The 26379-nt window shown below is 44.4% G+C and overlaps 1 protein-coding gene across 6 annotated transcripts in view; it reads left to right on the forward strand.

Annotated features, from left to right (window-relative positions):
• The window catches only part of ARHGAP26 (Rho GTPase activating protein 26), a 496856-nt gene that overhangs the window by 118786 nt on the left and 351691 nt on the right, over positions 1-26379 (forward strand). For all 6 annotated transcript variants that reach the window (XM_061189774.1, XM_061189777.1, XM_061189778.1 and 3 more), the window contains exons 4-8: positions 3866-3937; positions 9248-9349; positions 15856-15966; positions 22937-23041; positions 24526-24655. In XM_061189774.1, coding sequence (XP_061045757.1) covers positions 3866-3937; positions 9248-9349; positions 15856-15966; positions 22937-23041; positions 24526-24655 — 520 coding nt within the window. The remainder of the gene's footprint in view (positions 1-3865; positions 3938-9247; positions 9350-15855; positions 15967-22936; positions 23042-24525; positions 24656-26379) is intronic.

The following is a 26379-nucleotide window of genomic DNA, read 5'->3' on the forward strand; positions in this document are numbered from 1 at the left end:
TACTTAGTAAATGATGGGAACTATAAGAAGTTCTTCAAAGAGAGGCAGTGTGCAACTTCAAGAATCAAACACTGACCTCCAGGTTCTTAAGAGAGATCTTCTGTACAAGGCTTTATTCTGATGTGGTTCAGCATTCACAGATGAGGGATTTTGGATCCACAGGAAGCTCTTTTGGGCCTCCCTCTTATTCCTAAGCCATCAGGAATGAAGCTGCATGCTGATTTGTCGCCAGGTGGGCTTGTCTCTAGGCAGCAGTGCTCCAGAGGCCCAGGGAAGAGTCATCAATGAGGATTTTTCTTCTCTTCCCATACTAACAGCCAGTGGTTTCAGGACTAAGTCTACTGTGTTAGTCTGCTCGGGTTGCCGTAACAAAATTCCATAGACTGGGTGGCTTAAACAACAAACATTTATTTTTCACAGTTGTGGAGACCGGGCAGTCCAAAATCAAGTTGCTGGCTGATTTGGTTCCTGGTGAGGGCCCTCTTCCTGGCTTGCAGACAGCCACCTCTTTGCTGTTTTCTCACAGGGTAGAGAAAGGGTTGGGGAAACTCTCCTGTCTCTTACAAGGTCACTAATTCCATCACGAGGATTCTCTCCTCATGACCTAATTATCTCCAAAGGCTCCATCTCCAAATATCAGTACTATCACATTGCGGGTGTTAAAAGATAAACTGAGGCATGTTTAATTTTTAAGTTTATTTAAACAAAAATTGATTCAAATTGGGCAGAACCAGCCCGGAAGTGGTTAGGAGCACTCCATCAACAGGAGGTAGGGCAAAGACTTGTATATAGCAGATGTGGAAACAAAGCAAGGAAATTATTTGATTGGCTCTAGCTTAAGCGGTTGCCTTATTTGGGAAAGTCTAGTTGTTTGTGATTGGTTTCAGTTTCTTAGATTTCAGTTTCTTAACCTTGAGGTTTTGGTTTGCTTATGTAGGCTGCTAAGGCATTAGAGTCACCTCAATCTAATGGCCTCTTTGTTTAATTTAACAGGGGTTAGGGCTTCAATATATGAATTTTGGAGGGGATACAATTCAGTTCACAGCCTCTACCAAGACATGTAGCCATGCATTTTCTATTTTAACCCTCATGATGACTCTGTTGAAGTAGGACCTTTATCATCACCGTTGTCCAGATGAAGATACCAAGGTTTACAGCTATTAAGTAACATGCCCAAGATCACACAGTTAATAAGTAGCACAGCCTGGATTCAAACCCAAGTGCGTGTGATACCAAAGAAGCTGGCATTTCTTTAAAACTCCAACCAGAGCAGAAGCCTCTCACTTTCTGCTCTGCAAAGAGAGACACTATTTGCCTTGATTGCTCACTGCTGGGTGCTTGAACCAGAATCAGGAGGGCGGCGGCGGCGGCAGCAGCAGGGATGGTAGTGGGTGGAGGCAGAGGAAGGCTTGTGTGTTTGTGCACGTGCTAGTGCCTCAGAAAGGGAAGTGATTCTTTTGAGTCTGATTCTTGGCAGAGTTATTATTTGGGGGTGGAGGGTATGGTGAGCAAATCACGATGAATACCCTGCAGATTGCTAAGGTCTGGGGTAAGGGAACAATGACTGGATTATACTTTCCAGCTTGCCTCTGCAAGTTTATTATTAATGTCAGTGAATCGAGTTTCTACTGTCTGCGTCTGAGTATCTGGCCATCGCAAGCCCCTTCCTTACCTCCTCACCCTGTGACAGCTTCATCATCAATTCAGCTTAGCCTAGCAAAGCTGTACCTTCTTTGGGAAGCCTTCCCTGACTCCCCGGGATATTTGGCCATGTCTAGTTCGTGCCTCTGATTCTGCATGTACCACGCTGTGTCCTGATAGTCACTGCACGTGTCTGTGTCCCATAGGAAATATGAGTTCTTGAAGGGCAGATAATGGACTGCTGTGCCCCGAATATCAGCACAGTGCTTGGAACTGAGTGGAAATTACATAGTCATAGAATCTTAGACCCAGACAGACCTTACTCCTCACCATGTGCAGTCCCTCGTTTGACAGCTAAGAAAAGTGAGGTCTCCTGAAGGCTGATAGCGTGCTGTAGCAGGACTGGGACAAGGACTTGGGTGTCCTGATTCCCAGGTGGGAAGTTAGGGCTTTTGTATATTTAGCATCTAGTTAGGGCTGGATTCTCCCCCATGGATGCCCACTGGAACAACTTGGGGAGTTTAAAAAACACTGATGCCTGGATCGAAGTACAGAGATTCTGATTTATTGGTCTGGAGCGTGGCCTGGACATCGGGAATTTTAAAGCTCCCCAGGTGAGCCTAACCTTCGGCTAATGTTGAGAACCAATGGCTTAGTGGCTCAGAGCTCCATTGTGAGTTTCAGAGACTTACACTTGATTTGTGGAAAAGACTGAAATAAGTGAGCCAATAAAGCAACATCAAATGACAATAAAAATCAAGCAAGTTAAATAACATTGCAACACTCTAGAGTTAAAATGCTCTCTTTTAAAATAAGTGCTCTCAAAATTGAAGAATAAGCAAATGGCAATAAATTTGGAGACCTGCCACCTTCTACCCCTCACATTGTCTAGTTAGTTCTTTGCTGTCTCCATCTATGGCTTCTGGCATTTACTCTGTTGGTTTCATTGCAATGGATAGGCATGTGATTTAGAAAAATAATGCTTTGTTGCGACGAGATTCCTGAAATAATTAGTTGAGTGACGAGTGAGCAATGAATGACTTAAAAGGAAAGATTGTAAAATATTGTGCTGTCTTAGAAAAGACCATAGAATCTTAGAGCTGGAACAATCCACCCCACTCATTTTGCAGATGAGGAAATTAGAGCCCAGAGAGGTTAAATGTTTTGCCTGTGGTCACACAGTTGGCAGCCAATCAAGAAATCATTCTTTCATTTAGTCATTGAAAAACGTTTGAGTGCTCCTTTGTTTCAACACTCTTCTGTGTTTTGGGGATGGTGGTGGACAAGTGAACATTTACGAGAGAGTGACGTGTGTGTGCGTGTGTGTGCGTGTGTGTGCGTGTGTGTGCATGTGTGTGCATGCATGTGCACGTCTTGTAATGCTGAACCAGAAAACTTCAGCTGGCTTACATCTTCTGAAGAAAACACTTGGTGGGGTAGTGGGAAGTTTCTTTAGATTGCATTGGTGGTCAGAGAAGGCCTCTCTAAAGAGGTGACCTTTAAGCTGAAACCTGAATTACAATAAGTAATGAGTTGTGCACACAAGGATTTGGGGACAAAGCATCTGAGGGAACAGCCAAATGCAAAGGCTCAGAAGTGGGGCAGGTTTGGCCCATTTGAGGTGCGTTCGGGTGACCGTTTAGTTGAGGGCAGGACCTGAGGGGGTGAGCGCGGTGAGATGAAGTTGAAAATCAGCCAGTGGCCAGGAGGCACAAGCATCCTGATCCCCGTCCAGAACTGGTAGGGCTACACAGAATCAGGCTTGGGTGGTTTTCATGCCACCAAAAGTGGAGGTTTTTTGGGGGGGAGGGTTAACCTAGACTCAATGTTGACCTACTTTAAATATATCTACTTAAATATAACTTGGCTGAATGAGCATTTACAAGAAGATGTCACCTGAAGCTTGAAATTTAGACCCTACTCTGCCACCAGTTCCGCTCTGCCTTCAATGTGGTTGCTTACGTTTTTAGAGGTCCTCGTTTTTATTTTTAAAGAATCTCTCTTACTCATGCACAGGAAGAATGTCGTGTTTTGGACTGATGACTAGATTTCGATTTGGCATGCTGTTGGTTCAGGTGTAAGGAAGAGGTGACACGTGCACCATTGTGCTCACTGAGATCTTATACTGAAGCATGGGGAGGCCTTTTGTGCCAGGACTGCTGCGGTTCTTTACTGACCCTGCTTCTCTGTCCCCCTCCCCGACCCCTCTGCTTTTCCTCTCCAGATTGAGAATGCCAGCGAAGTGCTCATCACTCCCTTGGAGAAATTTCGAAAGGAGCAGATTGGGGCTGCCAAGGTGAGAATTTCGTAAGCCTTGTTCTTGGATTTTAGGGCAGAAGGTCTGGGAAACACAACACCTTCTTCAGAAAATCTAAGCCCACCATTTTCAGGGAATCCAGGGCGAATAAGCTTAGAGCCCAGCTCATCTGTTCTTCACAAGTGTCTGAAGTAAGACTGAGGGGTCAACCCCAGAGCTGTCATTCTAGTGTTTTGACATCTAATCGTGTTGTGCTAGTTCATAAATCATCCAAAGGTAGAAACCATGCCTCTTTTGTGTGAGTAGTTACCTGGTGTGTTTGGACACCATGGAATTATATTGTTTGTGGAGGTCCAGGACTGGAGCCTAGGACAGGGGTTGCAAATAGGCCCCTGTGGGCATGGGGACCCTCTTCTTAGCCCACTTTAGCTGTGTATGAAAAGGAGCCCTCTGTCGTTAGACCTTTACATTTTTTTCAAGAGGAACTGAAAAGTTAAAGAGTTTCATATGAAATTTCCTGGCTTTAAAAAAATCCTGGCAAATAATTTAAAAATATATATTACACACTGTGCAAGTCAGAAAGCGGGACTGCTTCAACCCAGAGGTCACCATTTGTTATAGCTGACCTGGAGGGACTATAGCTGAAAGTTGGCTGACTCTAACCTGTTACTGAAAGACTGAGAAGGGAATTTTTTTCATTTTTTAAAGGTGGATTCTCTGGGGTCCCCCGCCCTGTGATTAAATCACTAGACAACCCTAGCGAGATTGACCTTCAGTAGAGTGTTAGAGACCACCTGTGGGCAAGATGTTTTCATTGGAATCAATGAAAGCAAAAAGATTTTCAAGATTTTCTTCCTGTTTGTTTTTTTTTTCTGGAGCTGAGTCATTCGGCCGCAGTCCCTTGCGCCACCTGCAGGGGGTTTTGGGCAACATCACCCTCTTACTTGTGGAGAAGGTGTGGATTTTACTCAGTTGTGAAATGGCCTTGAGAGATGCCTGCCTGTAGGTGGGAAAAACATAGCTGAGGTGTAACGAAGTGGGCTCTCCCCTCAGCCCCCAACTAAGTGCATCTGCTTTCTAAAAATGAATATGATTAGGGCGTGACAGAGATGTTCGGTTCAGTCAGGGTTATTCAGAGGGAGGAATGGCCCTAGTTTGAAGGAGGGACCATGGCCAAGATTTTTCTTCCACTTTTACAGCACTTCCCTACCAATTTTACAGTTTTCATTTATGAAGATATTGGACGTTGGTCTTCTATCAGAGGTTAAGGAATGTATAATTTAAAGGAAGTCTTATTCCGCTAAGATTTTGTCCGAGACTTTGAACAAGCCCAGGGATGGATGGGAAAATGCCGAGTGACCCTCCCTGAGTTCTCAGACCCAAGGAGCACCGTCTCTTAAGTGGCCTTGGGGCCTGTGCTTTCCCCTCCCGCAAACACACAGTGGCTCTGCAGGTTCTGAAGAGCTTGGAGGCAGAGGCGGAGCAGACCCATTCACTGAGTTATCTTTCCAGAAGTCACTTCTCCAGTAGGCGTCTCCTGACGCCTCTCACTCCAGCCTCTTCCCTCGGTGGCGGCGGGGCGGTGTGGGGGTTACCATAGTTACCACGGAGGAGGAGCGGAAGGCTCGGTGGGTTCCTTTGGGGTTAGTATCAGTGATCTGAGTGACAGGAGCAGGTACTTTTCTGGGGGCTATAAATGGTGAGAAACACAAGAATGAAAAAATGTATATGAAATAGTCACTCACCAAAACATGTTTCCCCTCACACACATTCTCTTCTCTCATTCCTGTTGAAGAATGAGGTGATGACGTTGGAGATGATTTCTCATCCCTCCCCCTTCGTTATTTTATTTTTTTTCAGTCTACCTGTTCCTCTTCCCCACCCCCCATCCCCGTACATGTATATCACAGTATTACGTGTGTTTAAGAGAACACAAAGAGACAACCCCTCTACTAGGCCATCTAGGGAGCAGACTCAGGAATACCTCAAAGACCTTACTTCTGAAGTCTGCCTGTGTGATGCTAAAATTACCCTTCCTCCTCCTCCCGGCTCTGGTGCACTTCGGTTGCTATAACAACCTGTTGCTACTTGCAGGAAGCAGAAGTTAGAGTTCTGGGGGTGAAGGCTGCCTGCAAGGAGCATTCTTGTGCTAACGTGGCTGTTCTGGGGTAGGGCGGACCCTGGGGCTTGGCATAGCTGTGGCCCTGCTTTTAGATTTCTGAGTTTGGGGGAGTTTATTTTTCCTGCAGCCGAAGCTGGGCTCTCCAGTGAAAGTAGAATAGACATCAGAGAGAGTGGCTAAGAGTGGGACTGCTTGAGTCCAAATCCCACTTGTGCCGCTTGCATGTAAACGTGGAGAGGTTACTGACCTTCTCCACACGTCTCCTGAGCTGAGAAATGGGGATACTGAGAGTGCTTACCTTACAGAGTTATTATGAGGAAGAAATGAGTGAACTCCTACAAAGTGCCACTCAGAACACTGTCCTAAAATCATTTGACGTTAACCATTCTGTTCGATACACACAGTTCATTCATAAAAAACAGGGGAGAGCCTGCTGTGTGCCCGGCACCGTGCTCCACACTGGTGTTCGGTGCAGGGTAAATGCAGATGTGGTCCCCATGCTCATGGTGTGCAGGGAGAAAGGCACTGGACAGAATGGTATGAATAAGCATATGATCGCAAGTTGTGGTGGGTGCTGTGACGGGTCGCCTTCGTGGATGTGGAACTTGGAAAGCAAGTGGTGTCCTAATGAGGAGGTGGGGTTAGATGATGGACTGCATCATTGCCGCCACCACCATGACTGCCACCACCATCATCGGCACTGAATTCTATCGAGCACTTTCCATGTGCCAGGCACTCTGCCAAGCACTGGATATGGTTTACCTCACTTAGTCCTGACAGTCCTACGATGGGAGGAGTGTTCTTACGCTTTTTTTGTTAGACAGTCTCTGAGCTGAAAGGGGAGACTTGAGCCATTGTTTCGTCTAGTCATCCTCAGTTTATAGATGAGGGAACTGAGTCCCAGAGATGCAGTGGTTTGTATGGAGTTGGGAATAATTTCCAGGATCCTAACTCTGTCCTGGATCCATTTCACCACCCACCGTGGACTTCCTGGAAGGGGAACACCCTCTCGGTACCTGAGTGACTGAGTCTTACCACCCTCCCGTCTTAAGAACATGATCTCAATCCTAGAGGAGTTATTCCCCCAAAGGTCGCGTTGCCAGAAAGTCACAGAATGCCAGTGACTCATGTTGCTGAGCCCTTTCTCACCTCTGGCCCACTGGACTGTGCTGGCGCCGGGTTCTCTTTTGGGGGTTGTCAATGAGGCTGGTGGGGTGCCTGTGCGAGCATCAGGCAGAGTTGGAACCCCAGCTCAAAGTCGCTGACTTCTGTGACGGAAAAGCATTGCTTGAGTCAAGTGTCTTGCCTGTACCTCTCCTCGTTTGAAGGAGTAATGTCTCCTCCAGCTTTGTCTTCACATGCTTCTGCATGTTTGTTTGTGTATGTAAAACTTTCCAGCAAAATTCAGATTTGTAGAAATGGATACATACCAGCTCAAATGGGTATATGATGATTCTGCCCACTCTGTGAGGCTTAAGAATCTTGCCGTTGACCAGATAAATGGTGTTCTGACATCACGGGTGCTGTTCAGAGCTTCCGGTGACGGCTTCTTGGTAATGCCTCCACGCTTAGGCCCAGTGTGTTCTGCCCAGAGCATCTGCACTTACCAGTCTGGAAGGCTCCACTCTGCCCCTCACGAGGTGAGCAGGTCTTGGATCATACTTCCCCTCCCCAGTGAGGCCTCTCTGGAGCACTTATCTGCAAGAATCTCTGGGACTGCACCCTGTTTGTTTCCTTCGTGGCACCTGCGGAGGTCTGGAATCAGGCTGTTTGTTTACTGGTTAACTGTGTTTCTCCTTCTGCTGGAACATCCCCACCACGAGGGTGGGGCCGTTTCTGCCTTGTATTGTATTATATTTCCAGTGCCTGAAGGATCCTAACACAGAGTGCTTGCTTGTTATATCGTCATTAAATGAAGAGATGTATCTGAGCTTCCTTATCTGGCCGCAAATTTTTTTCTCCTCTTGTAAGCCTTGGAGTTGCAGAAAAATATCTGCTGTGGGCTCCACGTGAGTCAAAAGCTGGAATGATGCACCCAGTTAGTACATTTGATCTTGTTTACCAGGCCATGGTAGACCTTCTTTCAGCCCCCTTGCCCGCCATCCCCACTGAAATGTGGAGGGAAGAGAGACCACCTATGACAGTGTTTCCAGGTGTGGCTGAGAATGTGGACTTGGAGGCAGCTTGTCCTGGGCCCGGACTCCAGCTCTGTCACTCTCTGTGACTTTTTACAGAAGTTAACTTCCCACATCTAAGTTTTCTTATCTGTAAAATAGGGAATAGAAATAGAACTTCAGTGACTTTGGGGGAGCAGGGATTATTCTGTGTAATATGATATATATATTTTTTTTAGTTTGAAAGCAATAATATAGGATAATAAACATTTCCCAAATGGAGGGAAAAAAAATCACCCATTATCCCATTTTCTTAACTCAAGTATTTTCACTGAAGTATCTTCCCATCTAATGTTTGTCTGCAGGTAGACACATTCTCTGTAGGATGCACCGAGTTTGTATCATGCTAGCCTTCCTAGTTATGTTTATTGGATGCCCCATACTTTAATTATCCCAAATTCTATTCTTGGGCAGCAATGTTGCTGTTGCTGGTTTTTTTTTTTTTTTTTTTTGCTATTATAAATGGTGCCACAGTGAACATATTTGGGAAGATAATGTCTTCTTTGTTTTGAATTATTCCTCAGCTTAAAGACCCGTATGCGATATTATTGTGTCAAGGAATATTTAGGTCTACAAATTAAGACATACTTTGTGAACACAGTTAAAGCTGGATCTACTCTTAATCTAGACTTGTCCCACTTAAGGTGTAAGTAGATCTTCCTGTTTGGGGATTAGCTTCACAGGTAACTTCCCTTCTTCCTTTGGCTTTGAACATCCTTGTGAGTTAGAAACTAGAGATTTCTGTTTTACAACTGATATTTTTAGAAGGTGGAATCCTGGCTCTGCCACTCTGAATATACTGGTATTTACCTCATTTCTGGCATAGTAGTGGCGCCTCTGTGATAGACCCTCAAAACGGTTGGGCTGTTGTTGATGGGTGGTTGCTTGGTTTCATGGCATTATTGGAAGAGTAGGAGCTGGGTGGTCTGCTGCTGTTCTGGGTCTGAGGGAATGACAAAGCCATGAAGATGAGCAGGAAGAGTTTGACCCAGGTTGCTTTCATTCCTGCAACATTTTAGTCTTTTTCTCCTTTCCTCTTTTTGTTTTTGCCAGGAAGCCAAAAAGAAGTATGACAAGGAGACAGAGAAGTATTGTGGCATCTTAGAAAAACACTTGAATTTGTCTTCCAAAAAGAAAGAATCTCAGCTTCAGGAGGTAAGAAACTTTACTAGTGTCTGAATAAAGTGTTTAATCTTTCCGTGGTGCTGTGGATGTGTTCTGGTTACTCTCTGCTGGAGCTTCATTCTGGTCCCTCATTCCACGCTTGCTGCCCGCATTGCCTTTGTCCCTTCCTGATGCAGCCACACTGTACGGCTGTCGCGCCTGTCCACTGCAAGGCACATGCAGCTGGTCAAGATCACCCTAATCACCAGACTGTGCTTCTTCCTTTCAAACTGAGATCTGTTTTCCTGTTTCTCTCACCCTTGACCTTGATTCTGTAGTCTCTTACCCTGCCTTTCGACGTCCTCCTTACATCACTGATTTGAAATGTTAGCATCTGAAGCACTTTGGTCATCCTTCCTTAATGTGAAATGAAAAAAAAATTATTCCAACCAGTACTTGACATTAGTCTTTTTTTTTTTTTTTTAAAGCAGTATTTTATCATCTCATGTATTTTGTGCTTAGGTAACTTTGTTTCAAAAAAGTAAATTCTCTGGTCCGCCCCTGTTTTTTTTTTGGATTTGCATGGGGTCTTTTTTAAGAGTAGTTCTCTTGGAAAGAAAAGTCAGATTTGCGGCCTTGGAGCTGTGACCATTTTTATTTAGTTCATGGAGATTTGCATGGCGAGGGGGTTTATGTTTTGGGGAGACAGGGCAGTTTGCTAGCGGAACTCCAAACTTGTCTACATGAATATCATCTTATTTAGCTCTTAACAATTTGCTTGAACTGTCTCAGGTGTGTGCTAAAGCGAGGCTATGGCTTCCAAGCTAGCCCTCATTCTTCAGTTTCCTTTCTTTTTGAGCAAATTCCTTGCCAGTACTTCTGTTCATATGAAGATGGTAGGGTCAAAGGTTGAAAGATGAGGATTACTCAGGAGATGGTGGAGTCCAGGATTCGTTACACACCCTCAGTTAGGAAGTGTTGTGCTCAGAACTCTTTCTTTGAAATGAGTGTTTGAATCAGTTGTTTGAGTGATGGATACAGGCTTAGCAACAGGAAGTGTTTATAGTGGGCTTTACAGATCAGTTCTTGGCCAACCAACCAGCAGCAATTGTATTTGGGGTGAGCTGTAGCAAGTAGAAACTGCTAACCTTTCCTTGATCTTTTCCTTGAGTTAGGGAGAAAGAAGCCAACGCAGGAGGAGGAGATTCTTGAAGTAGCAAAGCTGCTCGGGTAAATCTTGTCAAATGTGATTGAGAAGGTTAAGGAAATGCTGATTTTCATTGGATGATACATAAAAGGCTATTCCCAACTCTACATGGGGCTATGGGCACTAGGAGATACCCAAGGATATGTGAATTGTCCGTGATAAATACGTAATTCCATTTAGGATCTGTCCTGATCGGTTATCATTCTTCTAGCATCATTTGGCATTTAGGGTTTGGAAACGATAGGGAAAGGCATTTTGGCTGCAGCTCACAATGACCAGATCTGGCTAACTCTGTAGTTCCTAAGCAGTTAGGTGACCATGCACCATGAGTGCAAGTATTCACAGCTGAGCGAGTATGTGATTGTTCTAGCACCTACTGGTACTGGGAGGCCGCAGTACAGTTATCCTACCTGCATGGCTTCCCCAGAGTGAGGCTGCTTCTCCTCCCGGTCTGCTCTCTCCATGCCTGGCTCCTGGTGAGTTGGTCTGGAATGAGTCCCACATTTTCTTTTAGGGCCGTGCCAGTAGTATCTCCCCCTGAGATAGCAATATGGGGACCAGAACACTGGACTGGCAGAGATACCTTCTTTTCAAGGCTTGCTCTGCTATGTAGTTGACTGTGTGACCTGGGACAAGTACTTGGTCTCTCTGAGCTCTAGTTCCTTTGTAAAATACTCATAAAATACCTGTCCTGCCTACTTCAGGTATGAGAAGGTAAATTACAGCTGCTACACAAATATAAAGTATTATCCCCATAACTGGCCTGTTCCTCCCCCTCCCCTGCTCCCAAATTGGATGGCATTCTTCCTGGCTGCCTTAGTCTGTTCAGGCTGCTGTAACAGAATACCCTAGACTGGGTGGCTTATAAACAACAGAAATTTGTTTCTGACAGTTCTGGATATTGGGAAGTCCAGGATCAAGGCACTGGCATATTTGGTGTCTGGTGAGGCCTGCTTCCCGGTTCGTAGATGGCTGTCTTCTAGCTGTCTCCTCACATGGCAGAAAGGGTGAGGGAGCCCCCCTGGCCTCTTTTTTAAGGACTCTATCCTCATGACCTAATCACCTCCCAAGGGCCCCACCCAAATGCTATCACACTGGGGATTAGGTTTCATCATATGAACGTAGTGGTGAGGTGGGCAAACATTCTGTCTGCAGCACTGACTGTCAGTATTTATCTCAGTGGAAACTTTTTCATTATGCTTTTTTGTTACAATCCTTGTCTTTTACCCATTCACACTTCCTAAATACTTTGAAGGCAAGGAGTGGGCTACAGGTCTTTCTTGCAAGTCCTGGTCTGTTCTCAAGCATTGCTTTTTATACCTAAGCTGAATTAAATTGAATAAAAAATCTCATAATAATAACAATAATAATGATAATATTTTTACTAACAACAACAACAATAATAGCGGCCAATGATTATTGAATGCATATTTATGTACCAGGCGCCATGTTAAGCACTTTATGTGGAATCTGCTCAAATCCTCATAACCACCCTATGAAGTACAGATGGATTCCCTCTCTTTTACATAGGAGGAGACTGAGGCCCAAAGATGTTAAATAGCCTGCCTATAGCTAGTCAGCAAGGATTTGAACCTTGGCTCCTGACTCTGGAGACGTTTCCCTTAACCCAGTAAGCTCTTCTCTGTCCGTCTTGTGGGGAAGGATGTTGCTGGGCTGCCTGCCAGCCATTGTTATTCAATGCGAGTGTCAAGCTAAGGGAATTGGAGAGCAGGAGGGACCTTGGTGATCCGCTGGTTAAACCTCTTAGAATTTCGTATGCAGGACCTGAGTTCCTTGCAGAGGTCACGTGGTTTACTCAAGGTCTTCCAGCTATTTAGTGATGATTTTCCTTACATTTATTAAAAGATCAACTTTTAACAATATTATGAATCACCTACTACACATTTAACGAAAGCTACTTCCTTTGATGGTCCAGAATTATTCCCTGATTGCAAGCCTGAATGAATACTTGTAAATTCTAGCCCATCCTGAACCTCTGGTGGCTGAAATGACTGGGCAGCGATGTGGAGTGACACTGCCATCTAGTGGATGACTTTTTAAAAGTCAGTGTTTTCTTCAGTGGCTGAGACGCTGGCTTCAAAGATAATAAATCATTCCTTGGACAAATTATTTATTGGACGCTTCTGTGAAAGTCCGTTCAGGAGTTGGGTGTATTGTGGGGAGTGAAATGAATGATCGGAACTTACAGTCTAGGAGAATTTCTCTTTTCCAAGAAGCACGGAATAGTTGGTGGGTCTTTGACAAGCTGGTAGATTGACAGCTTCTTAAGTAACAGGGCAGGGGAACTGCCTGCCCAGGGGTTGGAATCCAGCTTCTGATTCCGTCACAAGAGGAGCTGAGGATGTGGTGAATTCTATGGCCCAGATGAGAGGGGCATTGGCAGGAGCAACCTACCATTCCACTTGGGATTTCATCTTCCTTTTCCTTTGGAAATGCGTTCTGTTATGCTTTTCTTCTCAGTGCTGGGCCACATAGAGATCAATTCATTTATTCCTCAAGCATCAATTGAATGTTTGCTATGGGCCAGGCCCCGTTCCGGGATCTGGAATGGAAAAGTGAGGCAAGGTCTTTGCTGTCATCGACTTTATATTCTAGTAGGCAATACATGAAAAAAGAGAGGAATAAGTAAGAATTTCATGTAGTGTTAAGGAAATAAATTGGGAGATAGGATAGAGACTCCCTGGGATAACATGCCTAAAATAATGTCAATGCAGGCTTCTCTAAAGAGGTGACATTTGAATTGAGACCAGAAGGAGGAGAAAGAGCAAGCTGGGTGAAAAGCTAGGACAATGTTCTTTAAATTGTGGGTGTGTCATAAGATCTGAGTTACTGGGTCATGACATAGAGTAGGCTAGAATAGAGTGAAAAATATGAAAGTGTGTTGCACCTAATTACAAATGTATGTTTATTGGGTCATAATGTAAAAGGTATTTCTTGCTGTGCATTAAAGTTTAAAAAAATTGAGTATTTATCTAGGGGAAGAGGTTTTCAGGCAGAAGGAACAGCAAGTGCAAAGATTGCATGGCAAGAAAGAGTTTGGAGTGTCGGAGGATAGCTAGGAGCCCCAGCTGGAGCTCAGTGGGAGAGGGGTAGGGAAGGAGGGCTGGGCCGGTTCCTCAGGGTCTTCAGACCACGGTAGAGGCCAAGGGAAGGTGTTGAAGGAGCTGTGAGAACAGCTGATGGAGATTTTAGGAAAGGTATTCTGGCTGCTGGGTGGAGGCTGGATTGCGGGAGCAGAGAAAGAAAGCAGGGAGGCCAGTGAGGAGAGGGTTGGAACCGCCCAGAGAAGATGTGGCTGGCTGAGGGTAGGAGCACGGATTACAGCCCATCTGCTCGGATGTCCCTGGTGATAACACCCAGTGTGCACAGAACACTTCCTGGTTTTCAAATGTTCACATCCTTTAGCTCATTTTCTCTTTGAAACAGCTCTACTCAGAGCAAGGGCAAATCATAGCATCTCCAGCCTTCAGGTGTGGGGAAGAGACCCGGAGAGGATAAGTGACTGGAGCGGGTCCCACCGGCTAGAAAATGGTAGAACTGCAACTCCCCCCCAGGTTGTTGCTCTCCTGGCTCTCTCACTGAGGCTGGGCTCTGCTCTTCTTCTCAGAGGACTTTGCTCCTGGCTCCTGCAGCCCTGCCTAACTTGCAGCTTTTCCGAATGACTTTTATTTCTGTTGTGTCTCATTTGGCAAGCTCAAGCAGGGAGGATGTATCGGGGGTGTGGGGGAGGTCAGGGAAATAGATGCGTCCCTAGGTGTAAGTGTGTTGGATTTGCACTATGAGAAATGAAGGACTACAGGGACTTACGGGCCTTAGCCGGCAGGAGCCCAGGTGGAAGGTGTGTCAGGCACTGGTCCACCGGCTACACCTGGCAGGGGGCGTGGTGCAAGCACTTTCTGAAACCCGGTCTCCAAATAAAGCTCTGTCAGTGCTCAGACATCAGCTCTCCTGCTTGGACGCTTAGTTGATGCCCCCAGGCTTAGCCCTTCATTTTGGTTTTGTGCAGCTGTTACGTAGGGGACTGCCTTCTGCATATTAATATGGAAGTTGCCCCGCAAGGAAGTTGCTAGCAGGAGACTTGAATGGAGTCTTTTGGGTTGTTTCATGGCACCTTGTGCTTTTCCAGAGTTTGTCATTTTCTTTTTATTTACATGATTATTTAATTATCTCTTTTCCTCATCATGCTGTGAACTCCATGAATGAATGAATGATTTGCCAACTCCTTAAGATGTCAGGTTAGCAATACCATATTTGGTAAAATGAAGTAAAAGGTCTGTCCCAGTTTTGTTCTGCAGGAATCTTGACAAAGGAACACTGAAAGCAATACTCCTTTGGGGGCTTTGTCTTTGTAAAGTATGTTATCGAATGACATACTTCATTTCTAAAGAAAATAGTGTTTTGTTTCCTACTAGCAGGATATCCATTTTTGTTTAAAAAAATCACATTTATTCTTGTGTCATTGAAATGTGCTTTCAGTGTAATTATCTGCTTTAAAAGCGTGAGCTGACTTAGCCATGGTTGTGGAAAGGGTAAGAGCTTTATAGTGATAGTTGAGGTACTTCCCAGCACAGCATCTTGCTACTCCACACATGCTCATTTTCTCCCCTGGGTTCTGGATCCCAGACCAGCGGCTTAATTGTAGCCAGGTGTGGGCCTTTACAGCCCACACACCTGCACAGAGAGGGAGGTGAGGTTCCGAGGCAGCAATGTAATTACTCTGCTTGGGGTAAACTAATAGTTCATCCTTGTCCAAAGAAAGTATGTGGGACGTGTGAAAATGTTCTTTTCTGAGGTCTCCTGCCCCCTATCAGCTTGTTTTGTTCATTTAGAAGGATGGGAGGAGGATGGCTCTGCATGTTTTCTTTTTCTCTTTAAAAATCTGTCTTCCACGGAACCTAGGTCGGCCCTAGGGTGTGGGAAGGCAATAGAGTCTAGTGGTTTAAGAATGTGCAGGGGTCTTGGAGGCAGATCAGTCAGGACAGAAATCCCAGCTCTGCCTTGTACCAACTATGTCAGGTTCCTTAATGTTAGCAGATTTCATTTACTTCCTGTAAATTAGGGGTAAGGATATCTTCTTTTTAGGAGCTTAATGAGGGTGAAATAACTGAAATTATAATGAGGATTGAATAAGATAATGATGTACAGCTTTATGGGCATGGTTCCTGGCACAAAATTAGCGCTCGGGTAACCATGATCATTGTTCTTATTTCTGCTTCATGCTACTGGATTTGTTTTTAAAAACCATCTCCAGAGATTTTTTTGCCTGCTTGCTGAATCCTCTCCTCAGATAGTGACCTGATTTTTCTCTGAAATTCCATCTTGTTTGTAGGCAGACAGCCAAGTGGACCTGGTCCGGCAGCATTTCTATGAAGTATCCCTGGAGTATGTCTTCAAGGTGCAAGAAGTCCAAGAGAGAAAGATGTTTGAGTTCGTGGAGCCTGTAAGTAGATGCTCAAGGTTTCATTGTGTACCCAGACTTTCATCCCCACCCCTCATTCCAACTACCTAGATGACGAAATGCTCTAAGTTGTTAATGAAGAGATTGACCAGCCCTGATGCTGTGCCTTCTGCTAGTAACAGTGCTTGGTCAACTGGCTACCCTGGGTTCTTCCCAGTACAACCACAGACGTGGGTGTAGGGCATTCAGCAATGGTTCTGTCCTCTAGCTACCTTGCGTTGTGCTGGTTGGTTTCCAAGTCAAAGTAGGGGAGGGGAAGAGTTTTCATCTTGCCAAACAATAGTGATGACACCTTAACTTTCCTCCTTCCTCCCCCCACTTCTTCTCTCCCTCAAATAACCCAAATGTAGCAGTAACCCAAGGAAACCATTCTCTTTTCGCCTCCTAAGTTCAAAGCCCCTCCTTATCCCAGTCATGTATTAAAATGATGCGATATAAAGCAATTTCTCACTCTAAGTTTGTTATAACCAAGCAGCATGGAGATTGTTCTGAGTGAATCGTGATGGGATTTGGACTTGGACAGAATGTTCCAGTGGGCGTGAAGGGTTGCAATGTGGGGACACGTCTGGCTGTAGCTTAGGCCACCCCAGTGTGGTTGTGGTTTTGTGCAGATGTGGTATTGCTCTACCCCTCTGTGGCACTAGTGTTCAGAATCCATGGAAACACCAAATGAGCATGTGGGCCTCAATTTAAAACTCTTGCAGATCTTGAATTTTTCAGCTGAATGCAGCCTCTGATCTAGACCCAAGCCTGGGGTCTCTATACAAATGAGATTACCTACTTAGATTTAAGAAAGTGATTTTCTTAAGCAAATAACAAAACTATAAGAAACTGAAAGAAAATGACCGCTCTTTTTGGTCAAGAATGTTCTGTGCCCTGTTTCTAATTTATAAACTTTGGGGATGCTTTTTAGGCACGTAGACTTGCTGGTAGTTTCAAGACTCCATTTGGCCTTGGAATTTGATGCGTCCATCTTTTACTTTGCTGGAACTATTTTGATCTTGGGAGTCTACTCCCAGCCATCTCATCTGGCAGATTCTTCAGAGCTATTAATTACCTCAGTCTTATCTGAATAATGGAAACTTTAGAGCCAGCTTCCTTTCCAGCAATGATCTCTGCCAAGATCTCAGGTCAAAATCCACATCTTTCTGCAGGGTCTGTGAGATGGGGAAAGCCATCTGTCAGAGAAAGCAAGCTTGTTGATTTCCCTGCTTGGGGCCCAGAGGTGTTAAAACCAGCCATTCAATCACAGGTTGACTAAAAAAAAGTCTCATCTCTCTCATGGCTGGAGCAGGAATTCAAATGCTGTCATGAAGAATTAGCCTTTGGCCTTTTTACTTGCTTTTACTAGAATTTCTAGAGGAAAAAAAACTGTGATTCTCATAATCTTTATGTATACTTTGGTCGATATTATTCTATAAATACCTGATTTTGATGAATTGCATTTTAATTGACCCATCCTATTTTTGAGTTGTTTTTTTTGGTGTCCATTTTGATGTCTCCATATAGTGAATGAGATATTGTATCTGTTAGCTTTTGCTGGCTAACAAATAACCATAAAACCTTATACAACAATAGACGTTTATTTCTTATGCATCTGTGGGGTTCATCCAGTCTAGGCTGGGCTCAGCTGGTTGACTCTGCTCATCTTGGTGGGCTTTCCTCTCCTCCTCCCCCACCGTCTCCTCCTCCTCCCTTCCTTCCTCCTCTTTTTTTTTTTTTAAAGAAATCTATAAGGATTTATCCTTCTGTTTCCTGGCATGCTATTGTAGTATATCAGTGTCTTAGGTGTTTTGAGAGGCAGTGTAGCATCATCGTCAAGGGCTCTAGAACCAGACTGCCTGCATTTAAATTCCAGCTCAGCCATTTTCCAGCTATGCATTCTGGGGGAAGTTATTTTTTGAGCCTTAGTTTTCTCCTCTGTGAAATAGGTATAATAATACCACTTATCTTATAAAGGTGTTAGGAGGATTACCTGAGTTTATCCAGGTAAGATGCTTAGAATAGAGCTAACCTAAGTAACACCCAGTTATTATATAATTGCTTATTAGGACCCAGTTAGCGATTATTTTTTATTCTGAAGTAGAGGAATATATCAATTTTGGCTACCCAGGGTCTCCTCAAGTGAGCAAATGAGTCAAGTGCCAGTATTAATAGGGCCTACTTGGTTTAATATAGTCTTGGTAAATCTAAAAGCATTTATTTTCTGAATAGCATAGAAAATGCTGATGACCCAGCTGCTCTGGCTGAGGAGCTCACAGTCTCCTTGGGGAAGCAGTGTCTATGGTAAAGAGCTAGCCAAGGTAGCAAGCAGTTCAGTGCCAGCATGCATAGGATGGATGTACCAGAGGGATTTAAAAAGTAGAGAACCATTGTGGTTTGCAGATGTTTTTGAAGTCATAAAGTGAGGCACCTGGAGAGCTAATGAAAAAAAAGGTCTGGTCTCATGTTAGAGTAAAGAGAAAGTGGTAGGGGCTTGTCCTGAGTTAAGTTAAACGAGTTGTCAGAGAGGTTGGATGTAGATGTGTGACCTTCACTTTTCTATAGAAATTCTTGTTTCTGAGCACACCAGTTGATAGGCAGGTGAGTGGCTGGAGCTATGGGTAGGGAGAAGAGAGTCACACAATGAAAAAGCTACTGACCAGATCACTGGTTCTCAAAGTCTTAGAAATACAAATTCTCAGGCTCTACCCCACACCTGAAATTTGGGGGTAGGGCCTAGTCATCTATATTTTTGCAAGCCTTCCAGGCGATTCTGCTGCACATTAAAGTTTAAGCTTCTGGCCTACATTGTACAAAAGAAGAACGTGAAGTAACAGTCGATGATATCAGCTGAAACTCTGTCATGTTCTGTGTGAGTAATAAGTGCTTTACCACATTATGTCATTCAATCCTTATATCATCTCTGAGGGTAGGTACCGTTTTTTGTTTTCAGATAAAGAAATGGAAGCACATTTATTTACTTCTGCAAGGTCACACCTAGTAAATAGCAGAGCTGTAGTGGTCTGACTCTTAATCTCTATGAAACAGCATTTGACTACTTAAGGGCGGAAAGGAAACAAGCAAAAAAATCGATTGAACTAAATTGTTGGGGTGCCTGGTGTGGATGGATATTCATGTGTTGAGTTGGTTGCAGTCAAGGGAATCTTCCAGCCATTCAAGGAACCTCCATGCACATCGACTATGTTCATTTGTTTCTTAGAAAGTAACTTCAAGTGCCAGAAGTTATTGACCTTCAGAAAAAGAAACAAAATTTTAGTATGCTAAGGAAGAAAAATCAGACTTCTGGGATCTAAACCGTATATTTTTGTGTGCCCTGAAAACCTTAATTTTCTTGTTGAGGTACTAAATGTTCTGGAGATTGGGATCGCAGATAATGACATACTGGCTTCATGAAGGTGAAGCCATGTTCCGTCTGTTCCCTGAGTGTTCATAATTGAAGGTTACCTACTGCTGCAGAGAGCTCACTCTCTACATTTGTCAGGCTCCACAGCCTCTGAGTTTCGCCTCCAGAGTATTTCTTGGTGCTGTGCCTTCCGGTCCTTTCTCACGGCTTCCGCCCCATTGCAGGTTGTTATTCTTTCGCTTTGGTCAGTGGCATCCTGTCCTGACCCTGTCAGCACAGTGCCTTTTCTGACACATCGGTCTGATTCTGTCCTTCTTGCTGAGCAGCCCCTGCAGCACGCCTGTGCTAATTAAGCCCATTACATAGACGATCTCAATCTCTACCATAATCCACTGCGGTAATAGGTTAAAGACGAGTTAAAGGGAGTTACCTGGCTTACCAAGCCCAGCTTTTCATCCCTTTACTGGCTGCCCTTCTCTTCGTCGTGTGAATGAATGGTTCTTGGTAGCTGTATTCTTCTGCTAGGGATGCTGTAACAAAGTACCACAAACTGGGTGCCTCAGAACAACAGAAATGTATTGTCTCATAGTTCTAGAGGCTAAAGGTCTGAGATCAAGGTCAGCATGGCCCTGCTGCCCCTGAAACCTGTAAGGAAAAATCCTTCCTTTCCTCTTCCTAGCTTCTGGTGGTTTCCTGGCAGTATCTGGCATTCCTTGATTTATAGATGCATCACTTCAATTCCTCATCTTCACAGGACTATCTTCTCTCTGTGTTTGTTACTGTGTCCAAATTTCCCCCCTTTCTAAGGACACCAGTCATTTTTGATTAGGGCCTAATGGATTCATTTTAACTCGACTATCTCTGTACAGACCCTATTTCCACATAAAATCACATTCTGAAATACTGGGGTTTAGGACTTCATATCTTTTGGGTTTGGGGGAAAAAATTCAACCCAAAACAGTAGCTCTATTCTATAAATGTCAAAAACTTAAATTTATCACGTAGTCCAGAATGATGTAACCATCACTAATAACGCAGTTACATTTTTGTTTATTATTTTTTAAAAAATCTGTGTTATCAGCTAGGAAGTAGGAATAAATTTTTCTTACAGTTATTCTCAGAGGAAAACAAGGAAGGGGAAGAAGGCAAAGGAGGGTTGGGAAGGTCTTTCTCTGGCACTTCCTTTGTCATGCTGTGATTGCGTGTCTGGCTGTCCAGGGAGGAGCCTGGGTGGACGTGCTGGCTTCTCTTACCTGATAACCAGGTGAGGCTACAGCAAGCGCTTCCTCTGTGTGTGTGAGTAGAACCATTTCTTTGAGGCAGACAGATCCTTCCATCTCGGGAGTCCTTCTGTGGGCCTTGCCCAGCTCCCTGAGCAGTGGACTTTCATTTCCCTTGGGGTCATAGGTTCAAAGATTCATACAGTGTGTGGGAGGTAGGGGAGGGGACGAAGGATGCTGTGAGGGGAGAAGGAAGGAAGTGGCCCAAAGATAACAATACCTAAGGCATCATTTCCTGGTGAAAAAATGGACAATCAGCCATGATACCAGAGGAAGTGAAAACCAAAATAAACATTGGCAGCTCTCTGCCTTTAGAGTGCTTGTGTGTATACCCAGGTGGCATCTGAGCAAGCTGTTTGAGATAGTTAATTACCCTGAGTAAGAGAGGCCCTGTTGACTTTAAGTGAAGCATAAATCAGCGTTAATAGAAGGAATGACTCGAGAATTAGCTGCTTATCTTCTGCATTATTCTCCAATAGAGGGTGACTCAGTGCCCTGGAAAAGTGATGGGGCACAGCCTTCAAGGACAACAGGGAGGGAAGAGATAAGAAAGGACTGTTGTCCTTGTGAATACTGGCACTAGGTTTGGCATAAGAGCTCCTTCTTCTCCATTATTGGAGCCATTTAGAAGGAAAAGTGTGGGCCACGTTCTCAAAAATGTATTTTACATAGAGGACTTTGCAAAGACTTTGGTCATCTTTGAAGAAAAGAGTTCATTATTAGTCTTTGGTGACTCTCTGTGGCTTACCACCCATTCCTTAATTTAGGTGAAGGATGTATATATGGTGCCTCTAGATGTTTTTTTAGCCAGAGGACCCAGCAGTGCCTGTTCCGTCTCCTCCTGTGAGGATCTAAGGGAACAGACGCTCCAGGGACAATGGCAGCAGGAAGTCAAGGGATCATATTGTTATAAGCTGGGGTTTTGCCTGACTTTCCAGTGCAGAGCTCTTTGATAAAGTGGGCTGGGCATGTGGCTTTGTCTGAAGACAGGTCAGTATATACCTTGGTGCTTACCGTTCCTGCCACAAGCAAAGTGTGAGAGTTTCCTTTACTCTCATTATTAGGGCTGCTTCTCAAAAAAGGAGAGTAGGTGAAACAAAGTGAGATTGTGTTTAATAAGTAAAGGTATGTTCATTTAAGGACTAGAAGATTAAACACAACAATATAAAGTGATGCAACTGTGTCTTGGTGTAACATGTATTTGAGGCAGGTCAGAGGGGACAACTCAGACGGTGTGAGTCGGCATTGAGAAGTTCAAGTTAGAATGGGGCTGGTCCCCAAATGTAGAAGAACTGAGCTTGTGATGGAGGTGAGGTTCTGGTTCTTCTGAACCTTGTTCAGGCTTTAACTATAATCCTGTCTTCAGGTTGAGATTTGGGACCGAGGCAGGATATGTAGAGCTTGGGACGGGGCCAGGGAAGCATAACAGCAGTGAGGTTTACATATGGGCACTGAGAGGAGAGACGGCAGGAACGTTTACTTAGCTTGGAGAAGTGAAGGTTGGCAGGGGCTCAGGGTGGGGACATTAATGGTTTTTAAGTTTATGAAGGCATGTTGTGAGAATTGTAGTGAACAGATGTTTTCACTCCTCACTAAAGACAAGACTAAACAAGGAATGGGCTTACCTTTTAGGCTGTGACACTTTAAATGAGAATTTAGGGAAACCGCCTAAATGAAAATGTGGGAACATGAGATTATTTTAATAAAGGAATCCAGAGTGTTTACTTCTGGAGAGCTTCTGGAAAGTACAGAAACACCCTTGAGCTGAAGTCTGATCTGGATGATTTTCTTTGGTTTGACTTTGCCTGTTAGACTGCAGACTCAGGACACACCAGCTTCCTTTTCTCCCTTCGTTGTTGGTTATCAATATAACCACACCCTTCTGCATGATAACCTGATATTATGAATATACTAGAAGGAGACTGAGTGGGAGCCCTGGTCTTCAGGTTCTGAAGAAGTGATTTTCTTAGGAGGTGATGAGGCTCACAGGGTAAGAGCTTGGATGTTGGTGCCAGGAGACCTGGTTTCAAATCCTGGCTGCCACTTACTGTGTGTTTTGGGGCAAGTTAGTTAACCTCTTTGAATCTGCTCCCTTACTAATAAGTTGGAGATGACAGTAGTATTCATTTCATAGGTTGTTATGAATATTTAGTGAGGCAGGGCATATGAAGTTACAGTGCCTGGCATATAAGAAGTGCTCAGTAAATGATAGCCATTATTATTACCTTATTCTAGACATGCAAACCGGGGCTGGGAACTCAGATACAGCTCCATAATACCTTTTGAACCTGCTTATGTGAAGTTTGCCCTTCTGCCTTCATTACAGCTACTGGCATTCCTACAAGGACTCTTCACTTTCTATCACCATGGTTATGAACTGGCCAAGGACTTCAACGACTTCAAGACGCAGTTGACTATCAGCATACAGAATGTGAGTAGGCGAGGGGACAGGCTTCCTTTCCCTTGCTAAGGGAAGGAAAAACAAAATATGGGTCTGGTTGCATACAGATCACTTAAATGGACTGAGGTGCAGGTGGGGAGGATGGGTCTTGCTTGGGTTCAAAGGGCAGCGGGGGTCAGGCATTTCTAGGGTGCTTGATGGTCCCAGGTTAGAGCCACATCCTCTCCGCCATTATTTCAAAGCACTATTTATGTTCTCGGAAGTGCTGCTGCTGATTATGTTTTAAATCTGTAGCGCCAGAATCAGGATTTCCTTTGGCAGTGGAAGTCCCAGCCCCACCCAGCCCAGCCTCCCTCTGTGCATCTAGCTGCCTGGCCCCATAAAACCATAGAGTGTGTGTGTTCAGGGGATGAGGATGGGGTACACATGCTGGCCTTGGGCTCAAAGGATGTGCTGTTGTTCAACTCTCAGTGAGGCTGCCAGGAAATCCAAGTAGGTGCGCCTTACTCCCAATCTCCTTTCCCAAATTGTAAGCAGCAGGACCTTTGGGTGCACAGAATCCTGCTTAGGACTCTGGTTAGCGGTCACTGGGGCTCGAACCCCTTTCTTCCCTGTGTGATGGGGCCACATTAGTCTGCATGTTGTCTTTGTCTCTGGATGATCCTGTGTCCAAATAAACCCAAGTGTGTCCGTGTGGGTTGGACTGCGGGTTGGACTGCATGCTTTTAGAAGCCTGAGCTTGCCCCCTCATGGTTCTCTGCAGTGCCTCAGAGAACAGGAAGTTGCAGGGTCTTGGATGAGATGTCACAAAGCATGGCTTCCCTTGGGCCGGGTCCCTCAGAAGGCAGGCTCTGAAGTGGAGATTTATACAGAGCAGGTCCCCAGGAGGCAGTGTTGGCAGAAGCACCTGTGACAGAGTGAGGGCAGCAGACCCTGCCGGAGGAGAGGCTGAGTGGTGAGGACTCAGCCGACGCCCCGGGCCCCCTGGAGCTGGGATGGTCCCTTGACCCTCCCCCTTTGGCCCCTGGCTTCGCCTAGTTGCTGGGTGCAGGGTGCCCTGGGGGAGGGGTAACCTTACGTGAAGCAGCTCCATTTGAGGAGGGAGCCATCAGCAAACAGCTGGAGAAAGAGCATCTCTGTCCTGGAGGGAGGTGGAGGGCGTACCCTGCTGTGGACCATCTGAGTCAGAGTGGCCTGGGATGCTTGTTAAAAATGCACATGTCTGGGTTGAGAGGCGCTAAACTTATCTTTCGGGGTGAGAACTGGTCATTTGCATTTCCTGCCGGTTCCCCAGGTGATTTTGATGGTCTCTAGAGTTTGAGAGTCATTCTGACGTAGGGCTTTAAGGCCAAAGTATATTTCTTAAAAGGGAACATTTTTGCCTGATTCCCAGATGGCTGAATGTTCCTTACCTGGTTTTAGATCTAAGAATTCTGTAGGTTGATGTTCTGAAGTGCTAGAGATGGGAACAGGGTTTCATTTCTTTGATTTGAATAAAATTCCTTTCATCCTAGACAAGAAATCGCTTTGAAGGCACCAGGTCAGAAGTGGAATCCCTGATGAAGAAGATGAAAGAGAATCCCCTCGAGCACAAGACCATCAGTCCCTACACCATGGAGGGGTACCTCTACGTCCAGGAGAAACGTGAGTGCTGGGTCGGCCAGCAGTGTGGGTGTACTCATGCCTTTTTCCCAGGAGCTGGGGTGCGTATCCAGTAGTGCCTGGCCTGGAGTATGTATTTGGATGAAGGAGAGTGATTTTATAGTTAGGTTTCCTAGGGGAGAGATGCTGTCCACAAGGTCTTGTCTACCTCCCAGTGATGTGTTGTTTCCTTTGTAACTGGGAATTTCCTTGCAACCTGGAATTTTTTGAGGCTCTGCGGTGCCACTTCTCTCCCTGGTGTCACTCTACTCTTGAGGTTCCTGTACCTTCAGTATAGCTTTATATACCATACCCTTGGTGTAGAGGCCTTGGAAAGGTCTGGCTGGCTGGACCTTATTGTCATATCCTTCGGTAGACTTAATAGTTGGTGATTTTGTTTTCATTTGAGACTTGTTTCAGCAAGGCCCAAACAATCATGACTTAGGCCCTTTCTCTCTTCTCCTCAACCCCTGTCATTCCAACACTTAAATTTTATGAAAAGTAGAAACAAAAGCTCACTTCAAGAGCCAGGAAGAAGAGCCATTGACTTGCCCATATGACATCAAGGAAAGAAATGCCAGGTGCTGCTAACCCAGAGTTTTCAACGATGACTCAGATTCGTGCACTGGGCTATAGCACTCCCAGACTTAATTCATGCGTGCGGTGCTAGAGATTAAAGAAAGTGCATTGTTTTTCTTTAATGGATAGCTCTTCTTGTAGTCTCCCACCTGTGCTTTCTGGCTGGGCACTGTTGATTTAGGATTAGTTAAATATCTTCACTCCTATCTGCTTCCTAATGGAACAAAACACTCAGTTTCAGTGATTATTCTATTTAGTGATTACTTGAAAATTTTCTTGGACTTAAAACTGTTCCCTGGTGACAAAGGTGTAGTAATGGGGTTGGAGGTTGGAGCATCGGTTGTGATGAGAGTTTTATGTCCCTTATTCTTGCAGGTATGAGCTTGTTAAGGCTTGTAAAAAACAGAAGCTACTTTAATTGTGTGTTATACCTGAATATATGGTCATATCTTCTTTGCCCAATGAGAAGACCACCCCCAAAAGTTTTAAGTCAACTTGAAAATAAAAATTTTTAGGACTATAAAAATACAGTTCAGCGTCCACTTATAATAATTAATTTATTAATATTGGTCACTCCAATATTAATATTTATACGTGTAAAGTCAGTATAAGCACTCACATGACATTGTACAATTTTATTCAAACACTTCATGTGTTTTTTCAACACTAATGTCTTGATTATCATTAGAACCATATTTTGATTCTCCAACACAGTGGTCCAGAGCATATCATTAGAATACAGCTTTTTTTTTTTTTAATTTGGACGTTTTTGTAACTTATTATTTTGAAGTAGTTTCAAACTTACAGAAAGTTGAAAGAATAGTATAAAGAACGACCATATGACCTTTACCCAGATTCACGAATTTTTACCATTTTTCCAGTTAGATCATTCTTTCTCTCTCTGTATGGGTGTGTGTGCACATCACAGTCACACACACACACACACACACACACGCATTGTAATTTTTTCTGAACTATTTGAGAACAGGTTGTATATACCATGCTTCTTGACTTCAGTGTGTATTTTCTCAAAACATTCGTTTATGTAACCACAGTTACATATCCAGGAAATGTAACATTGATAAGATATTTCATCTAAACAATATTTCATATTCCCATTTTGTCAGTTGTCCCAGTGATGCCCTTAT

This window comes from Eubalaena glacialis, chromosome 4 (assembly GCF_028564815.1).
Source record: "Eubalaena glacialis isolate mEubGla1 chromosome 4, mEubGla1.1.hap2.+ XY, whole genome shotgun sequence".
Classification (NCBI taxonomy): Eukaryota; Metazoa; Chordata; class Mammalia; order Artiodactyla; family Balaenidae; genus Eubalaena; species Eubalaena glacialis.